The sequence below is a fragment of the Brassica oleracea genome, chromosome C9 (assembly GCF_000695525.1).
Source record: "Brassica oleracea var. oleracea cultivar TO1000 chromosome C9, BOL, whole genome shotgun sequence".
In the NCBI taxonomy this organism is placed as follows: domain Eukaryota; kingdom Viridiplantae; phylum Streptophyta; class Magnoliopsida; order Brassicales; family Brassicaceae; genus Brassica; species Brassica oleracea.
Window position 1 is genome coordinate 46,323,400 of NC_027756.1, and position 18,993 is coordinate 46,342,392.

Below are 18,993 nucleotides of genomic sequence, written 5' to 3' on the forward strand. Positions count from 1 at the left end.
CAAGTGGCGGGAAGTTATATGTACTAAGCAACGTGGCACATCTGAAGCCGTAGATTAGATCTCTCGAATCAACGGGGTTAAAATCGTCTCTCCAAAGGTGCAAGTCGTTTCAAACGTCCGTCTTAAAGAACCCTCGGTCTCGGCCGAAATCAGGGATCTCAGAGAGGCGTTGTGTCCATGGCGAGAGCTTCGAATCGGGAAGTTTCTTCAGACGAGGCGTACTCGTCGTCAGAGGAGGATGAGGAGCGAGTTAACGATCAGGTCAATGTGGAAGAAGACGATGAGGAGCTCCAAGCCGTTGCTCGCCCCGCGGACTCCAACGAGGAAGAGGAAGATGTTGCCCCCGACGAAGCACTTGTATCTGACGATGAGGTTGTCCCTGTAGAAGATGATGCCGACGAGGTAGCTCTCCGTTTCTGTTCGCCCCTTTTTCGATTCGCATTCGCTTTGATTTTGCTTGAAATTTTGAATTTTGATTTAGACACAGTTAGGGTTTCGTTTGGGATTCCTCTGAGATGTATTATGAATGGTGTGTTTGTGTCTTGTATTCGATTTTTCAAGGGCGTCTCTTAAGCTCGAGTTTATGATTGTGTCCATTGTTCTTCGTTGGATAGAAAATCTAGTTTATGTTCATGTCATAGACTTCTAGGGATTCGATTCCTCTTGTTTAAAGGTTTTTTTCTATGGAGTCAAATGCTGCTTGGTTGCTCATTATATTATGGTAGTACATCGATGTGACTCTTGCGGATGTTTGGTCTCTCGTTTCATGATTTAATGGGCATCTGTAGGATGAAGAAGATGACGAGAAAGCTGAAATCAGGAAACGTGAGAAGGCTAGGCTTAAAGAGATGCAGAAGATGAAGAAGCAGAAAATTCAGCAAATTTTAGACGCCCAAAATGCTTCCATAGATAAAGACATGGTAAGATAGTAAAATATTGTTAGGATTTGAGCTGTTTGTCTTTTACATTCGGAGGTATTGAAAAATCTCAATCCTTGTATGTGTGTAGAATAATAAAGGAAAAGGGCGACTGACGTATCTTCTGCAGCAAACTGAGTTATTTGCACATTTTGCTAAAAGTGAACCATCTTCTTCTCAGAAGAAGGGGAAAGGAAGGTGTGTTGCATTGTAAATAATCTCAAAATATATTATGGTCATTCATTAGACGTTTCATGAAATATGATAAGTACACAGTCTCATAACTTACTTATTGGGTTTCACTTTGTCTTCAGGGGACGTCATGCTTCCAAATTAACTGAAGAAGAGGAAGATCAAGAGTGTTTAAAGGAAGAAGAAGGTGGTATTTCTGGATCTGGAGGCACACGATTGCTCACACAACCGTCTTGTAAGTACTTGTATTTTGCTCTTTTTATCTAGAATGGCGCACAAGTGTTATTGCAACCACTGAACAGAAGTTATAATAGGATATGAAACCTTACGCTCACTTTTCTAATGCATGTTATACGTATTACCTCAGCGGCTACCTCATAGTTTCTAGGTTTACCGGGTAAATTCGGTTGAACTTTAGAGTTCTGATCTTCGTAATATTCATATGACAGGTATTCAGGGGAAAATGAGAGATTACCAATTGGCTGGTTTAAACTGGCTCATTCGATTGTATGAGAATGGCATAAATGGAATTCTTGCAGATGAAATGGTAAACTACTGCATATACAAGTATAAGCTAAGGTTTTCAGCTCTCTATTTTCTCGGATGCTAATCTTACCTCATTTTTGTTCCATGGTCTAGGGTCTGGGGAAGACACTTCAAACAATTTCTTTGCTCGCTTACCTGCATGAATTCAAGGGAATTAATGGCCCTCATATGATTGTTACTCCAAAATCAACCATTGGTAACTGGATGAATGAAATTCGTCGATTTTGTCCTGTACTGCGCGCCGTGAAATTCCTTGGTAATCCTGAGGAAAGGGTGAGTCACAAATGCTTTGCCATTTCATGGTTGTATTTATGTGTGCTCGCTAGGATTCTGAAATATACGTTAAACAATGCAGAGATATATCCGTGATGAACTGCTAGTTGTGGGTAAATTCGACGTTTGTGTCACAAGCTTTGAGATGGCTATCAAAGAGAAGACATCCTTGCGTCGCTTTAGCTGGCGTTACATAATTATTGATGAAGCACATCGAATCAAGAATGAGAATTCACTTCTTTCAAAAACGATGAGACTTTTTAGTACCAATTACCGGCTTCTTATCACGGGAACCCCCCTTCAGGTATTTGTTCAATCTATTTAGAATAATTACCAACCTTTTTCTTGATTATTTGAACATTGTCGTTTTGATTGTACATTCTTTATACATGCTCCTTATGTCCTTTGTACTTTGTCTGTTTCAGATAATACTGTTCTCATTTGATATATTCATATTTGTTTCTTATATACAGAATAATCTCCATGAATTGTGGGCTCTTCTCAATTTTCTTCTGCCAGAGGTTTTTAGTTCAGCAGAGACTTTTGATGAGTGGTTTCAAATTTCTGGTGAAAATGACCAGCAAGAAGTTGTTCAACAACTTCATAAGGTATGTACTCGTGGTTATCGATTTTATTCTCTCTGTTGTTATGCTTATCGCTTACTCTTATCTTTTTAGGTTCTCCGACCATTTCTTCTTCGGAGGTTAAAATCAGACGTAGAGAAAGGCTTGCCTCCAAAAAAGGAGACGATACTTAAGGTTGGCTTGTCGCAGATGCAAAAACAGTACTACAAGGCGCTACTGCAGAAAGATCTTGAAGTGGTTAATGGTGGTGGAGAACGCAAACGTCTGTTGAACATAGCAATGCAATTGCGCAAATGCTGCAATCACCCTTATCTCTTTCAGGGTGCAGAGCCTGGCCCCCCTTATACCACAGGAGATCACCTTGTAACAAATTCAGGTATGAATCGCATTCAAATTTTACACTGTAGCCAAATGTCTTAGTAATTTCTGTTGCGATTCTTGTTTCCAGGTAAGATGATTCTCTTAGACAAATTGCTACCCAAGTTGAAGGAACGCGATTCAAGGGTTCTGATATTTTCTCAGGTAGGAATTAACACAACAAATAATGGTTCCTTCCTTTGTTTCCTTTTGTTTGAGTGCTATTCTTCTTGTTCTCTTAGTCTAATGATTTCGCTCATCTGTATCAGATGACAAGGCTTTTGGATATTCTTGAGGATTATATGATATATCGTGGTTACCAGTACTGCCGTATTGATGGAAATACTGGTGGTGACGAACGAGACGCTTCCATAGAAGCCTACAACAAGCCAGGAAGTGAGAAATTTGTTTTCTTGTTATCCACTAGAGCTGGAGGGCTTGGTATCAATCTTGCTACTGCAGATATTGTGATCCTGTATGACAGTGACTGGTAAGCTTTTTCTTGTCTACTGTTGTGAAAGAGTATTTTCTTCTTGCTAAATGTGGTGGGCGGAATCTGGCAGGAATCCTCAAGTTGACTTGCAAGCTCAAGATCGTGCACATAGGATTGGTCAAAAGAAAGAAGTTCAAGTATTCCGGTTCTGCACAGAAGTTAGTCTTCTACACATGTGTATTAAGTATGAAAAGCATCCAGAACCTAAAACTAATTTTGTATTGGCCATTTACAGAATGCTATTGAGGAAAAAGTGATTGAAAGAGCTTACAAGAAATTGGCACTTGATGCTCTCGTAATTCAGCAAGGGCGATTGGCAGAACAGAAAAGTAAGTGTTTGTCTACTGAGGTTGTAAAATGTATCGGCAGGTCTTGTATCGATTTGCATTGTCTCTTATTGTTTTGTTTCTTTTCTATACTTTTCAGCTGTTAATAAGGATGAGTTACTCCAAATGGTTAGATATGGTGCTGAAATGGTGTTCAGTTCTAAAGATAGCACAATTACGGATGAGGATATTGACAGAATCATTGCCAAAGGAGAAGAGGCAACTGCTGAACTTGATGCGAAAATGAAGAAGTTCACTGAAGATGCAATACAGTTCAAAATGGATGACCGTAAGCATCTCATGTAACCATTTGTGTTATTTTTAATGGTAACTCCCTTGCATGGCTAATGTGATTTGCGGTTTGTTGCAGCTGCTGACCTTTATGATTTTGACGATGATAATAAGGTACTCACATGCACTATTTTGAATAATCTTTGTACTAAATTCATATCTTTATTGTTTGGTAGGATGAGAACAAGTTGGATTTTAAGAAAATTGTGAGTGAGAATTGGAATGATCCACCAAAAAGAGAAAGAAAGCGCAAGTAATATTTACTTCTTCTCTTTCTTTTTCTGTTATGTGATCTATTATGTCTTCCTCAACAACATCCAACCTCAAATACTTACTTTTATGTACCTACCCTTCAGCTACTCTGAAAATGAATACTTCAAGCAAACATTGCGACAAGGTGCTCCAGCTAAACCCAAAGAGCCTAGAATTCCGCGCATGCCCCATTTGTAAGTACCATTTTCCTGGATGATATTTTTATCCTGTATATCTAATTTTCTTTTCCATCCCCCAGGCATGATTTCCAGTTCTTTAACACACAGAGATTGACCGAGCTGTATGAAAAGGAAGTGCGACACCTTATGGTGGGGTTTTTATTTGAAAGATCTATCGACTTATCATGTCATTTATGCAATTTTTAGTTTAAAGGCGTTTTAGGGTGTAATAGCATCTTCATTCGTTTTGATTTCAGCAAACACATCAGAAAACTCAGATGAAAGACACAGTTGAAGCTGATGAACCTGAAGGTGAAGCTTGTTTTTTTCAGTCTGTTTCCTCTCTCCTTATATGACTCCACTGAACCTATTACTGATTAAGAATTACTGTCTCAGAAGTTGGAGATCCCTTAACTGCTGAAGAAGTGGAAGAAAAGGAACAATTGTTGGAAGAGGCAAGTGAATTCACTTGATTTTACAGTGGGTTGGCATTCTTAATGATGACCTTTGTATAATATGTTTGATTGTTTTCCTCAGGGTTTCCCAACATGGAGCAAAAGAGACTTCAACAGCTTCATTAGATCTTGTGAGAAATATGGCCGGAATGATATAAAAAGTATTGCATCTGAGATGGAAGGAAAAACAGACGAAGAGGTTGAACGATATGCTCAAGTTTTCCAAGAGCGATACAAGGAGCTAAATGGTAAGTAAAATTTATATTGTTAAGTTTTTGAGTGTCTGCTGTAAAATACGGTCGGATATTTTGCGTCGCAGAAGAATCTTATGCTAAGTAAGATTTTACCTCTGACCTTAGATTACGATAGAATCATCAAGAATATTGAGAAAGGGGAAGGAAGAATCTCTAGGAAAGATGAAATCATGAAAGCTATTGGGAAGAAACTGGACCGCTACAGGAACCCGTGGCTGGAACTGAAGATTCAGTATGGTCAGAACAAAGGGAAGCTATACAATGAAGAGTGTGACCGTTTCATGGTCTGATATCTGTTTAACCCTCTATATTTGTACTCTGTGTGGGTTAAGATTTTGGATGACATTGACCCGAGGAACTTGTGATTAACAGGTATTCATGGTCCATAAGCTTGGGTATGGAAACTGGGATGAACTAAAGACAGCTTTTAAGACATCCCCGTTGTTTAGCTTTGACTGGTTTGTAAAATCCCGTTCAAGTCAAGAACTGGCCAGGAGATGCGACACGCTGATCCGGCTGATTGAGAAAGAGAACCAAGAGCATGATGAGGCAGAGAGGCGAGCCCGTAGGGATAAGAAGCTTGCAAAGGTGAGGCTTGGAAGAAAGTCTTAAGAGTTCACATTCATGCTTTGTTGTTTAGTTATTGAGCATCTGATGATACGCTTTATAAATTGTTTCAGAATGCAACACCTTCAAAGCGAGCTTCGGGTAGTCAAGCAAATGAGAGCCCTACATTCGTGAAGAAGCGAAAGCAGCTGTCAATGGATGATTTTGTGACCTCGGTAAGCAAACCGTTTACAATATACAGACTTGTTTATTTTGCTGCTAAGTGATGCAAAGCAGACAATTTGTTAGATAAAACAAGTCCTGTGTAGTTTTGATCCTAACTCGAAAACTTCATGTATCTGCAGGGAAAACGTAGGAAATAAGGAGAGCCTAGATGAATTTATTCCGCTATGCAGATTATAATGTATTGTGGTTATTTCTAGTTAGGAATGATTACAAATCAGAGAATTGATTTAGCTGTGACAAAGGCCGATCTAACATTTTGTATTCGCACCCCTCATTATTTTGATTCTACTTTCTCTTTTCCTTTAGTAGAACCACTGTGTTAACACATTCCTAATTTTAGCAGTTGTAGTTCTATTTAAACTTGCATCTCAATTCTGCTATAGTGGTCGGATTCGAACAGAACACAGAGCGTAGGTCTCTCCGCAGGTTAGCACAATGGAAGAAGTTAGAAGCTGGCAAGACTTCTCTTTCTTTTGGTAGACTCGAATCCATAGACAGAACAGAACACATGATACAGTAAAAATAGTACAACATCAGAATCGACTCAAATTCTCCCTCCCATATTACATATACAACAACCCGTTTAAAAAGAAACAAAAAACGACTTGAAAAAACAACCCTTTTTCATCCCCTCCTAGTTGCCCAATCTCTCATCATTCGCATCATGTTCTTGAGCTTCAACCACGATATTGAAGAGCCTCTCTGCTGACTCAGACATCAAATCCGACAACTGACCGACCCGACCAGACTCAACAAATGTTTCATAAGAACCCTCTCTTCCTTCGCCTCTTCCCATAAAGACAATTTATCTAAACCTTTTCAAACATACAAAGCTTTTTTAATCATTTGAACTATCAAAGCTGCCAGGCCCATTGATTCCTCTTTTCCGCTCCCTCCAATTCTCTCCCCACACCTTAGCCTCCGCCACAGCTCGCTCTCTATCCAAATCACGGTTCCTCGGAGTCCCTCTCGTTCCCCTCCCAACACTAGCCGGACTCCCTCTCTGTGACTCTGTCCCTTCCACATCGCTCAACCCCCATTTTCTCCCTGACCCTCCTCCATTCTCGCTCCCTGCCTCTGATCCCGCATTCACTTCCCTCACCATATCCCTTCTTCTGTAATCCGGAGAGTTCTTGTGAGTCGCTGGTGACCCTAACCTGCTGCGTGTCTCTGCAGGACTATCCAAGCTACTCCCATCTCCCATGCTTCTCCTTTCATCTCTCGTCCTGATAAACGGCGGGCCCCCACCACCGCTACCACTTCTACTGTTTTGACTGCTTGCCGCGTTGGGATCAAACGTTTGAGAAGCTAAGTAAGTTAGAGCTGTCACCACGTCCCCAATCAGTGGTCTTGTCGCTGCTTGTTCCTGTAAACACATTGCTGCAACCGCAAGCGCTTGGTATAGACCACGCATTGGATACCTCCCTTGCAGTGATGGATCTGCCATCTTTGGAAACTTCCTACGATCTTTAAACAGTGGCCTAGCCTGTGTAACCAAAGCAAAACAGAATGCAAAAGGTTGAGACTTTCTCTTTTAGTGATAAATGCAAAAGTTGAGATTTTTAAACGTACCCATGCGACGAGGTTATGCTCTCCGTGCGCTCTAGCGTTATCAATCGCTTTCCGACCAGTGATAAGCTCCAAAAACACAACTCCAAAGCTATACACATCAGACTTCAACGTGAGTTGCCCCGTCATGGCGTATTCAGGTGCACAATAGCCGTATGTGCCCATCACACGTGTTGAGACGTGTGTTTTGTCACCCACAGGACCTAACTTAGCTAACCCGAAATCAGATAGCTTTGGGTGATATCCATCGCCGAGAAGAATATTAGATGACTTCAAGTCTCTGTAGATCACAGGAGGGTTCGCCTTGTCGTGCAAATACTCTAGTCCCTTGGCTGCTCCTGCTGCTATTGTCATTCTTGTGTTCCAGTCTAGAGACTCTTTATCTGGTGGAAGATCTGAAACAAACAAAAGTTCTAAATTACCACATGCACCGCAGTAGTTTCTATATATAGTAGTTTCGAGTACAAAGTAAAAAGTATTGATTTGCTTACCGTGTAGATGATCCTCCAAGGATCCTAGTGGCATATACTCGTAGACAAGAAGACGTTGGTCACCATCAGCGCAATAACCAATCAGATTCACAAGATTGGTATGATGGAGGAGGCTCAGCATAAGAACCTCCACAAGAAACTCTCTGTTTCCTTGTAGACCGTTTCTGTCCAGCTGTTTAACTGCAACTATCTGCACAACATTAAAAATGAGACAGACTTTGAGTTTGATTATAACAAAATAAAAAGGATGATTGGTTTCAAGAACACTTCACCTGTCCTGTGGTCTCTAGACGACCCTTGTAAACACGTCCGAAACCTCCTTCTCCAAGAAGACAATCAGGTCGAAAGTTTTTAGTGGCGGCAGCTAACTCACGGAAGGTAAACGTTTGTGCAGCGATGTGAGCGGTTGGCCCTTCTTTTGGAGCGGTTAGCTCCTTCTTTTGTTCAGAACCTCCTTTAGACTTTGATTTATCTACAAATAAAGAAAGTATTAGACTTTCACATGCCTTCATTTCTACAAGTACATAGCATATCCTTATTTAGAACTCTCTTTATATCTGGAAACCTAAAGCTAACATTTTTATGATTCCTTGTTTGTTGCAATCTACTTTGGCATCTCTTAATTACATTCCATGTATAGAAAACTAAACAGAAACTGTAATAACCATTCACAAAAACCACAATTGGAGCTAAAAATTGTATGACAACCTTAACCAAAGCTCCTAAACACATCAGATCTCACGAAACAGAGTCCACAGACTCATTAATTACCAAAGGTACAAACTTTATGAGAACCCAGAAGCTTAAATCGATCTAAGACACGAAAACTCAACAGATCCCGAAGTTATGTAATGAAAAAAAGTAGTCACCTAAGCTGACATGGTGAGACTGAGTAACAGAGGCGTCTTTAGCTTTAGCTGAAGCTTCTTTCTTCACAGAATCTTTAGAAGCAGCGTCTTTAGCCGAAGATCCAAAGCAAGGCAAACACCCACTCATCTCCGAAGCTTAAGTCCCTCGAGAATTCAAATAAAACAAAAGATTACCCTACCGACAAAATCAATCAACCGGAGAATCCCAACAATGATAAGCTCTCAACACATCTCGAGGTTCCTTTTACTGTGACACGAAACAGGAAAAGTCTCTGCCTTTTTTTCAATGCATCTGTCTCTCTCTCTAACTCGAGATCTTTGGAGAGAGATTTTGAGACCAGCGGCAGATCAACTAATCGAGGAAACTTTTTTTTTTTTTTTATGTGGGTGCTAGCGAGAAGAGAAGGAAGGGGAAGGTAAAGGAACAATTAGAAACAAAACAAAAATTAAAAGACATGAAATTTCTATTACAAAACGATTTGACATTTAATAAATTATCGAAGGGATGATCTTTTTATTAAAGTTAAAGATGAAATTAGAGGGAATCATTATCCGTTTAAATTTGAGATTACTGGTTACGTAATTCAAATATCCTATCTGCTTAACCTTTTTTAGTTTGTACAGTATAATTTAATACCTTACTTTGAAAAATAATGCTGATGAAGATGAAATATGTGTTATGAGAATAGTTAGATATATAAACAGGTCGACAAAAATAAGATATATAAATACAATACTAATTAAACAGTGTAGATCACAATTTAACATTTTAAACATCAACCACCATATTATATAGTAGATACTGTTCAAACGCATTAGACTATTTAATTCTTGACATTAAGTTACTAATATCTTAGAATAGATGTATAAACTTTTATGTAAATTATTATCTTGAATTTGTTTTGGTCAGAATGTATCATAAAATTTTAATATATAGAACTTTTAATGGACGGATATAGTTGGTCACTAAGGAATATTATATTTTATTTAACAAAAAAATATTATATGTATATACAAATATAGTCATATCCATATGTATTTTGGTGTGATTGTTTAATTGTTCTTTGTTTTGTCTCGTTTGTGCATGTGTATGTTGATTAAAATAGTTAAGAGCTCATTTTACACGATTTTGTTCTCTTCTGTGTGTTGTTGATATCTTCAGCCGAAATCGATATAGTATTTTTTTTTTTCTGTCAACGGTTTCATTTCTTAAACCCAAAACAGAATACTTCGAGAACTCCAAAGTTTAGGGACAGCACCCATTGCATAAACAACAACAACTAAAACAAAGATTGTGCAAAGATTAAAAGAACATGATAGCGGAAAGACGAGAGGGACAAGGTTCCTGACGAAGTAACCTGTAATCTCAATCAAATCCAACCCTGTGCGCAGGGCAAAGAAGGGGACGATGAAGTCCGAAAGAATCTGAAGACTTGAGGGTTCAGATGATAATGTTGAGTGAGGAGCTTCCTGCGGCATTCCATCCTTGGCTCGTAATGCAGAATTCACAATCCATGTTTCTATTAGCCAAACAATTCAGGAAGTTCTCAACCAACTCAGAGGTGCCCAAACACCTCTTCCAAAAGATTGATTGTTGTGAGATGGACCACCATAGCCAAATAGACAAGCCTGAAATAACAGAATCCATAGCCACAAAGACAGAAGTCCAGATAACAGCCTCATAATGAGGTAGTAACCTGGTTCTATAAAGAATAGCATCCTCATATTGAGGTAAAAGGAACTTAAACCTGAAGTTCAAAGGGTTTGTAACATCCTCACTACGAGGTAAAGAGTCATTCAAAAGCAGCATAATCTCTTGTGACAGCAGGAAGCAAGGGGAGATGGGTCTAACAACATGTAACCAAGGTTTCAAATGAAGGATAGGCGTTGACTTAGAACTGCACATAGCAGTAGAGAACTGCACTCCAGGATGTTGCGCTGAAGTAATAACAACTGCATACAAAATACACACCACCGCCAATATTTCAACTTTCGAAGTCCAGTCCTCGAGGACTTGAAATGATGAGCCAGGAAAGGAGGTAAGCTTGCAATCAGTTGTCAGTAACCCCAAAAACCTTGCAACTAATATCTCAACAACCTCTTGTTGATGATAAGGCAAATCCCGTAAGGGTGACTTTAATGAATCATGTTCCACACAAGAAACCAAGTTTCTCGGTTTTGACACCGGAATTAGTTGGAGGAAAGAGGAGACCTGGCTAGTGGTGAGAGAGCTGGAGAGAGCGACTTCAGCTAGTAAAGGATTCATCAACAGAGGCTGAACAGATAGCATACCTGCATAGGAGCAGAGAAGCTTGAGCGAGAAACTGGTGGAAGCACAGAGAAACCATGGCATCGGAGCTTTCGGATCTATCTGATGGTGAGGAGTGGTGAAGGACGACGAGATATGGTGGAGAAATGCACAAACTAGAAGAACCGGTGGAGGGTCGGGAGGGACTGGAGGGACAAGAGGATTCACCAGAAGCATCACGTCGAGATTTGGATCTGGTGGTTTAGTCGGTAGGGGAGGAAACCAGATGAAACAACTTCAGGAGATTCCATTGACAGAGAATGGGAAAAGCTTCGGGAAGGAACGCGAGGCGTCGACATCAGCAGAGGAGAGGCTCGTGGTTAAGAGACGGATGAGCAAGCATAATCCTCAGAGATGAGGTAAGAACTGGATTCGACAGTATAAACCTAGCGACGAGGAAACGGAAAAAAATTTCGGTCAAAGTCACCCGTGAAGAACTTTAGATCCAAGATCTAGCACAAATGAAACACCTCACACAAACACTGACACCGTGAATCAGTAGCCCTCAACATCAGGATTCCAAAAGCAGAAAAAAATTCTGGTCGGAAAGTTTGAAACGGTGGCCGCCGGCATAGAGTCGCGGTGGGGAGACGGCTGAGCTGCGGAGGAAACTAAAGCCAGGGAAAAGTCACAGGAATCTTGGGAAGAGTGCCAGGGAGTAGCTTTCTTTAAGTTGTACTTTTTTGTCTATAACTATACGGTTTGCTATCGGTTGACAATTGCTATGATAGTTGATTTTTTTGATTTTTTGTTTACAGATGGTTTATTGAGATAGTATATAAACGTTGCGTTCATTATCTTCATCAATTACAGAATAACTTAATATTACCATCTTATCTTTTATCTAATTACATACAGCTTGGGAATCATTCGGTAAAAACAAATGCTAAAAATGAAGGGTGTGAATCCTAGCCTATAGATAGTTATATATTTTATATAACCCTTAATAATTCCGTTTCCTGAAGATACTATATGCAAACAGCTGTGTTAAGTCGATTTATTAACTAATCTTCTTTAAGTTAGATTAGTACACTAAATTAACGGCGTCGCGAGAGAAAGACGAATCATCATGGTCGGAAAGTGGGTCCTATATATAGGATATGCCTTCACGCTTTGTGAGCAATATTCTCAGGCCCACGCCTTCTTTTATCTTTCTCCTTCAAAAGTATATATACTTGTAATATGTACTCCCTCTTTAACATTTTAAGTGTTGTTTAAGCATTTTTTATTTTCTTTCATAATAAGTGATGTTGTCACATTTCTAGATCAAATTTAATGTCAATTGAAATTTTCAACCAATTACAAAATAATACTTTCTCCGTTCCTTAAAAATACATATTCTAGAGAAAAAATTTGTTTCAAAAAGATCTATCTTTTATATTTTCAATGCATGTTTTATTAACTAATTGCAAACTTCAAAAAACTTAATTGCACTAATTAAATTTTTATTGGTTTAAAATTATGGAAAAAAGATAAACACAAAAAACTATGCAAATTTAATGTGTTTTATTAAAATGCGTGAAAAACTACTACCTCTGTTTCCGAAAGTAAGATGTTTTAGATTTTTTTCTTGTTCCACAAAGATAGATTTTCTATATTGTTAAGGTACTTTTTTATACTTTTGAGGAACATTAATTGAGAATATTTGAATTGATTAAATTTCATTGGTGAAAAGTTATCGGAAAGTGTATAATAAAGTAAAAAATAAATTAGATTATAAACATTTATTAAATTCTTAATAAACGTGCATACTCTAGAAAATCTTAGTTTCAGGAACAGAGGGAGTAGAATATATAACTTTAAGAAACAAAGGGAGTACATGTTTTTCTTATTGGTTATACTGGTTTTATTTAATGCAATTTTATGTAACCAAAATAAATTGCATAGAAATTTGTATTTTCTTAATTTTTGGGTAAAAACCTTAAACACCACTTAAAATGGTACAGAGAGGAGTAGTATATTTGTGTTTCAAAAAAAAAAAGGTGTTTAAAAAAATATGTAGTATATTTTCCAAATACCACTTGATTATATATAATCTTTTGTACCTTTACGATTAGTTTATAAGTATTGCAGTTTCTTTTTAAAATCCAAATTATTCACGTATTGTAGTATATATGCGTATGAGTTTCTTTGTAAACTAGGAATGCATTGACGGAACTCCAACTAATGCCATTAGAGATCAGTCTGACAAGTGATTCAGGTCTTGATTTGCTAAATGAATTATAAGGCATAGTTTCAATTTTGTCTAGTCAAAAACTAGCAATTTAGTTTATGCCAAAAATCGAATCCAACACATATATAAGTTTCCACTATGTTCCAAATTTTCCTCTTACCATCAAATTACCACTATGAGCATAGTTAATGATAAGTTATACTCTACAAGTTAACTACAACCAAACTGGTGTAGCTTATAGTATCAATATATCGATGGACTATGAACTGATTCAAAGTTCACATAACAAACATAACTGATTCAAAGTTCACATAATCTTCAGTGTTAATGAGGTAGAAGAAAACAGAACAAACATTAATTGATGTTTGGTCGTACTCCTTCTGTTTCATTATAAGAGTCGTTTTAGGTTTCGGCACACGGATTAAAGAAACAATTAATTTTGTACATTTCCTATAAAAAAAACATTATTATCTATACACATAACCATATTTCAACCAATAGAAAAATAAATTTTGCATAAAATTAATAAATTTTGCATTGAAAATCGAAAACGACACTTATTTTGTAACGAATTTTTTTTTCTAAAACGACACTTAATATGAAACGGAGGGAGTATAATAGAGCTTTGTTATGTGTAATCATTTGTTTGTTAAAAGCCAGAAAATATACTCCTATTAGACAAAGAATATTTATACTTAAATGTATAAGAATCATTACTTGTTTTTGTGTATTCATAAATTTCGGTTAGTAAATTTATTGTTAAACAGCTGATTATTACAGATAGTAACCCCTAAATTATTGACATAAGAAGTATAACAAAATTCTTTCTCAAAAAAACGTATAACCAAATTCTTGTCGTCTTTGAAATAAGTCGTTAGGTCAAATTTTAACGTCTATCAACTTTAATATGATTACGAGCTCTATTTTTTTGTTTATTTCAAATTATAAAGCGAGTTTTCTAGAAAAGGAAAAGGTCTAATTTAAAATGCCGGCCTAAAAGAAACATCAAACAAGTTGACTGAGTCACATTTGGGCCACATTTATTCATCCAGCTTATTTATGACTCTTCCTCGTCTTATAATTTATACAATTACTGTACATATCTAAAATTATCAACGTTTAAATGTATATTAGTGTGGTAGTCGTCGACAAAAAAAATTTTTAGTGTGGTAGTCAAACCCAACAAATCAGACTTTTGAAGGTAGAAAACATCGAGTCATCGACAAATATTTTAACCAACAAGCTTGTCATTTTCGAACACCTTTTTTAATATTTACATAACGTCACCGACATATATCATATAGATTGATAATACTTATACTAAAATTGCTAAATCATATCACTAAGCTCACGCTGTATATATTAGAAGAATACATCCCTTTAATCTATTTCCTCCGGTTAAAGGCTTTTAGGCAATGCGAATTTCATACACACTTCTAATTCTCTCTCTTTTAATTTATTTTGGTCCATTAAACTTTGTTCTTTTCAGAGTCAACAACCGTATTCTCTGAGTGACAAATCTGTATAAAGAATGAAATATATATTGCTCTGGATGTCAAGTTATATTGTATGTATGGCAATGCATCATAAAAAAAAACTGCATGTGGCAGTGCCACTCTTCGCAACGAATACGTAATCTATAATTAACTAAACCTAATAAAATAATTGAAGACATGTAACAGTATAAATTTCCAAACCAGCGGTCTTGGGCTAGTGATACTTGAGGGGAAAACCCCCAATACGGTACCCGCAGTTCGAGTCCCGCTGGCCACCCGGGCTAGGGTTAAATCCCAAGAATACGTGGAGTGCCGTGGGCCTCGCGGGAATAGTCGGTTGACCACGGTCGGCGGAAACCCGCGGTTACAAAAAAAAAAAAAAAAAAAAAAAAAACAGTATAAATTTCCTATTAAAAATAAAACAATTGATCTTGAACCAATGACTGCGAACCGAATCAAAGTAACAATATTGCTAAGCTGCGTGGGGGAATGATCATCATTCAGCTGCTTCTCGGCACATCATATTCTCCATGTGGCTGTTTAACAGCTAATAAGAGTTTCGTAACAGACAATGCACATGAGCGTTGTGGATAATTGCCTCTGTTGTCGGAGAAGCATAATGGACTCGTTAAGTGATCAAGAGGAAGCCTCATTTTATAAACACACCACCGTCGATCCTCTCATCACATGACACGTGGAATAAGTAAGTGCAGTCAATGATTGTTAACCAAAACTCGTTAACGTGTGCTTAATTTTACTTGGACATTAAAAAAAGCTTTCTTTTTTTTTTTTTTTTTTTTTTTTTTTTAACCGCGGGTTTCCGCCGACCGTGGTCAACCGACTATTCCCGCGAGGCCCACGGCACTCCACGTATTCTTGGGATTTAACCCTAGCCCGGGTGGCCAGCGGGACTCGAACTGCGGGTACCGTATTGGGGGTTTTCCCCTCAAGTATCGAATAATACAGATTCGGTGGTTCGATTTGTATTTTTTTTTGGCTCAGTTTAATGGTCATTAGCCTAGTAAACATAAGTTAGTCTGATAAATTTATTAATATAGAAGAATTCATCCCTAAATTGTTTAATAACTGGCAGTCCAAAGAAAAAAAACTGTTAAACAGTACTTCCTCCGTTTTTTAAGTTAAATGTTTTAGAAAAAAAATTGTTTTGTAAAAATAGATTTTTTAGTATTTTCTATGCAAAAATTGCGATTTTTAAAAAAAAATTAATTATCTTTATTGAATTATTATTAGTTAAAAATATTGAAAATTGAAATCACAGAAAACGATACATTTAATATAATGATTTAATGTGTTTTTTTAATATGTGTAAAAACGTTAAAGTCTCTGTGAAATAGAGGAAATATATATTATAGTTATCTACGCTAGAAAAAAATAAACTATAATTCTCCTCTTTTACATAATGTGAATATGATCAAACCTAGTCTAGTGACCAAATTTATCAGACTATTACTACACTACCGTACATCACTAAATGTGATTATGTATTGAGCTGTCTTAATTAATACTAATGTCAACAGAATTATTTATCTTTTTTCTTTCCTTCCTTGAAAGAACTTGGTCGGGCATACAAATAAAATAAAGAGTTTCCTATATATCACGTAAGATATTAAAAAGGAAACGGGACCGAATTAATTCAAGCGTATTGTTACGTTACACGTAACACATTACTAATGGCATGGAGGGGTTCGCTTAATTTAATGATTCCACTGTTCATGACAATGCAATATCAAACCACCAAAACAGATACATTCACATTAGTCTAGTTTTTTTTTTTTTTTTTGTGGTAATCATGTTAAACACATTAGTCTAGTTGAACACTGGTTATTCCAGTTTTCAATAACAATATATCTATGTTTGATATTATTGAAGGTGAAGTTGTTCAAAAAAAAAAAAAAAAAAAAAAAATATTATTGAAGGTGACTTTTGGGCTCTTTAAAATCAATCAAGTAGCTTAGCAAACATTTCGATATGGTCACGTTTTGAGGGAGGGGGGGGGCATATGCGCCTAAAACTGTCCGCAAAACTCAACGAATACATGTGTGTTTGTGTCTTATAAGATTGCAGGCAGGGGAATGTATCGTATTTCCTATGATATTAATTTTTCAACTGCAATCTATATACACTTGTTGGGTCGTACGGGCCATTATCTTGTACCGAGCAGTTTTGACAAGGCCTTGTAAGATTGTTCTTTCTTTAAGCAAAGGCCATACACATGATGTTTATAAAAGGATATAGTATAATAAAGAGATAGTTGCCAGAACATGAAATAAGATAAAAACATTCAGGGAACAGAGGAGATGGAAGTCAAGACGCAGAAAGAGCAGTTGGAAGCCAATTTACTGATTCTTTTCTTTGCGTTTCCATGTTGATAAATATATTATACAATTATTAAAACGCAAACAATAATCCAAACGCAAAGAAACAGATAGTTCTAGGAAGCAAATGCTGGAGTTAATTCAAAAGTGCAAAGCCGCGTTCGTGGTGTATATATAGGGTTGAATTATAAGGACAAATATGGCACGACGCTTGTTATGTTACCTCCATATATATGCAGCGGATGTGGAACGATAGAAGAGGACAAATATATATGATCATAAGGTGAAAAGGTTAGTTATTTTCGTTGTGCATCAAAATAATTAAGTTCTGTAGGAACATTAGTTATATATCTAAAAAGTCAAACTCTCTCTGACTCGTTTCCTAATGCAATCCCCTTGGAGAGTTCCTGGTTCTGTTTCCGACAAGAGCCCACCGTCGTCTGCCGCTGATGAATCACCTCCACCCATCCCAACCCCTCCTGACCCTCCGGACCACTCCTCCCCTTTATCCCCCTATCAATTTCCTCCCTTCTCTGCTTCTTCTCCCTCTTCTAAACTCAAACCCTCAACTGTCCAAACCCTAAAAATAAAAGGGATATTGGCACTACAACCTCCTACTCCCGTCTCTCAACTTGTCGATGTCACTATGGCCTCACAAGATGAATCGGAGAACCTCACCACTGGTCCTGAAGAAGGATCTGAAACTCTATCCAGTTCGCTCACTGGACCCGGTTCAAGTACTGAAGCTCCAATTGATACTTTCACCGCCTCTAACAGTCAACTACCTCCTCAGCCTTACTTCCCTACAGAAAAGAACTCTGTTCTTAAACCCTCAAACTCTTCTCCCCCCCTCCCTCAAAAAGCCTCAGTCCCACCCGCTCAAAACCCTAACCCTATTCTACTTCCCCACCATAAATCCAGTTCCACAAATTCTCAAACCCAACAAGCCCCTGTTCTCCCAACCCCCACTTTTAACCCCCTTCCTTCTCACAACCAAACTCGTTCTTTCAACCCTAACCCGTCTTTAGTGGAACGTCTTCGCCTTACTGAAGACAAATAGCTTAAGCGACTAGCCCCAATCACTATAGCTGAAACTGGTCGCCCAAGAATCTTAATCCCTGACCATGTTTTTGAAAAGGGCGCAGAGATTCATAAGGACTTCATCGTCTGTTACTACAATGGAAGACCACCACCTTTTAACCAAATCCAGAGCGTCCTCAACCACATGTGGGGGAAAGGAAAGCGTCTGGAAATTCACAACAACCCTATCAATAGATCGACTCTTGTGAGGATTCCTAGTGAATACTTGCGCTAGAAGATCTTAGAGAAATGCATCTGGTATATAGGAGACTCTATGTTCCACACTGCTCAGTGGTGGTTTGAGCACTCTATGTCCACCCCTCCTCTCAAAGCTATACGCATCTGGGCTCATCTAATAGGTGTTCCCCTTGACCTGCGATATCAACAGGGGTTAAGTTTAGTAGCAAGCTTAGTTGGAGAGCCAAAAGAAACAGATGATTTTACAAAAAATCTAGTGAGCTTAACTGTGTCTCATGTAAAAGTTGAGGTTGATCTTACTAAGCCTCTCCCAGATGTGGTGGAATTCCAGCGACAGAGTGGTGAAGTTGTGGAAGTTCTAGTGCACTATCCTTGGACGCCTCCTATTTTTTCCCATTGCAATGAACTCGGGCATGTAATACGAAACTGCCTCCTCTTTACCCCCCGCCTCCCTCTCCTCCACTCCCACCAAAAAACCATCTACTTTTACTACTCCAAAGAAAACCCCTCGCAAAGAACCAACTAACAAACCCCCCCCCCCTCCCCCCAACACTCAATGGCC

At 38.0% G+C, this 18,993-nt stretch overlaps 3 protein-coding genes across 3 annotated transcripts; 1 reads left to right on the forward strand and 2 right to left on the reverse strand.

Moving 5' to 3' along the window:
• Window positions 1-103: 103 nt before the first annotated feature.
• LOC106318017 (putative chromatin-remodeling complex ATPase chain) lies at window positions 104-6,222 on the forward strand. The gene is made up of 25 exons (XM_013755847.1): window positions 104-402; window positions 789-920; window positions 1,009-1,115; window positions 1,232-1,344; window positions 1,559-1,656; window positions 1,749-1,928; window positions 2,011-2,232; window positions 2,402-2,536; window positions 2,606-2,888; window positions 2,961-3,034; window positions 3,139-3,359; window positions 3,433-3,520; window positions 3,598-3,691; window positions 3,789-3,977; window positions 4,059-4,093; window positions 4,156-4,232; window positions 4,336-4,425; window positions 4,491-4,560; window positions 4,668-4,722; window positions 4,807-4,865; window positions 4,948-5,113; window positions 5,225-5,403; window positions 5,492-5,707; window positions 5,800-5,901; window positions 6,031-6,222. Exons 1-25 carry the CDS (start codon window positions 178-180, stop codon window positions 6,046-6,048), a joined length of 3,228 nt encoding a protein of 1,075 aa, XP_013611301.1. The 5' UTR covers window positions 104-177; the 3' UTR covers window positions 6,049-6,222.
• Window positions 6,223-6,356: 134 nt separating this feature from the next.
• On the reverse strand, window positions 6,357-9,243 carry LOC106318018 (serine/threonine-protein kinase CDL1). The gene is made up of 5 exons (XM_013755848.1): window positions 8,841-9,243; window positions 8,244-8,443; window positions 7,972-8,161; window positions 7,484-7,875; window positions 6,357-7,397 (listed from the first exon to the last, which is right to left on the reverse strand). The coding sequence occupies exons 1-5, from the start codon at window positions 8,965-8,967 to the stop codon at window positions 6,750-6,752; spliced, it is 1,557 nt and encodes a 518-aa protein (XP_013611302.1). The 5' UTR covers window positions 8,968-9,243; the 3' UTR covers window positions 6,357-6,749.
• Window positions 9,244-10,026: 783 nt separating this feature from the next.
• LOC106313315 lies at window positions 10,027-11,855 on the reverse strand. Its single transcript, XM_013751099.1, has 2 exons — window positions 11,619-11,855; window positions 10,027-11,534 (listed from the first exon to the last, which is right to left on the reverse strand). Exon 2 carries the CDS (start codon window positions 11,323-11,325, stop codon window positions 10,282-10,284), a length of 1,044 nt encoding a protein of 347 aa, XP_013606553.1. The 5' UTR covers window positions 11,326-11,534; window positions 11,619-11,855; the 3' UTR covers window positions 10,027-10,281.
• Between the last annotated feature and the right edge of the window lie 7,138 nt (window positions 11,856-18,993).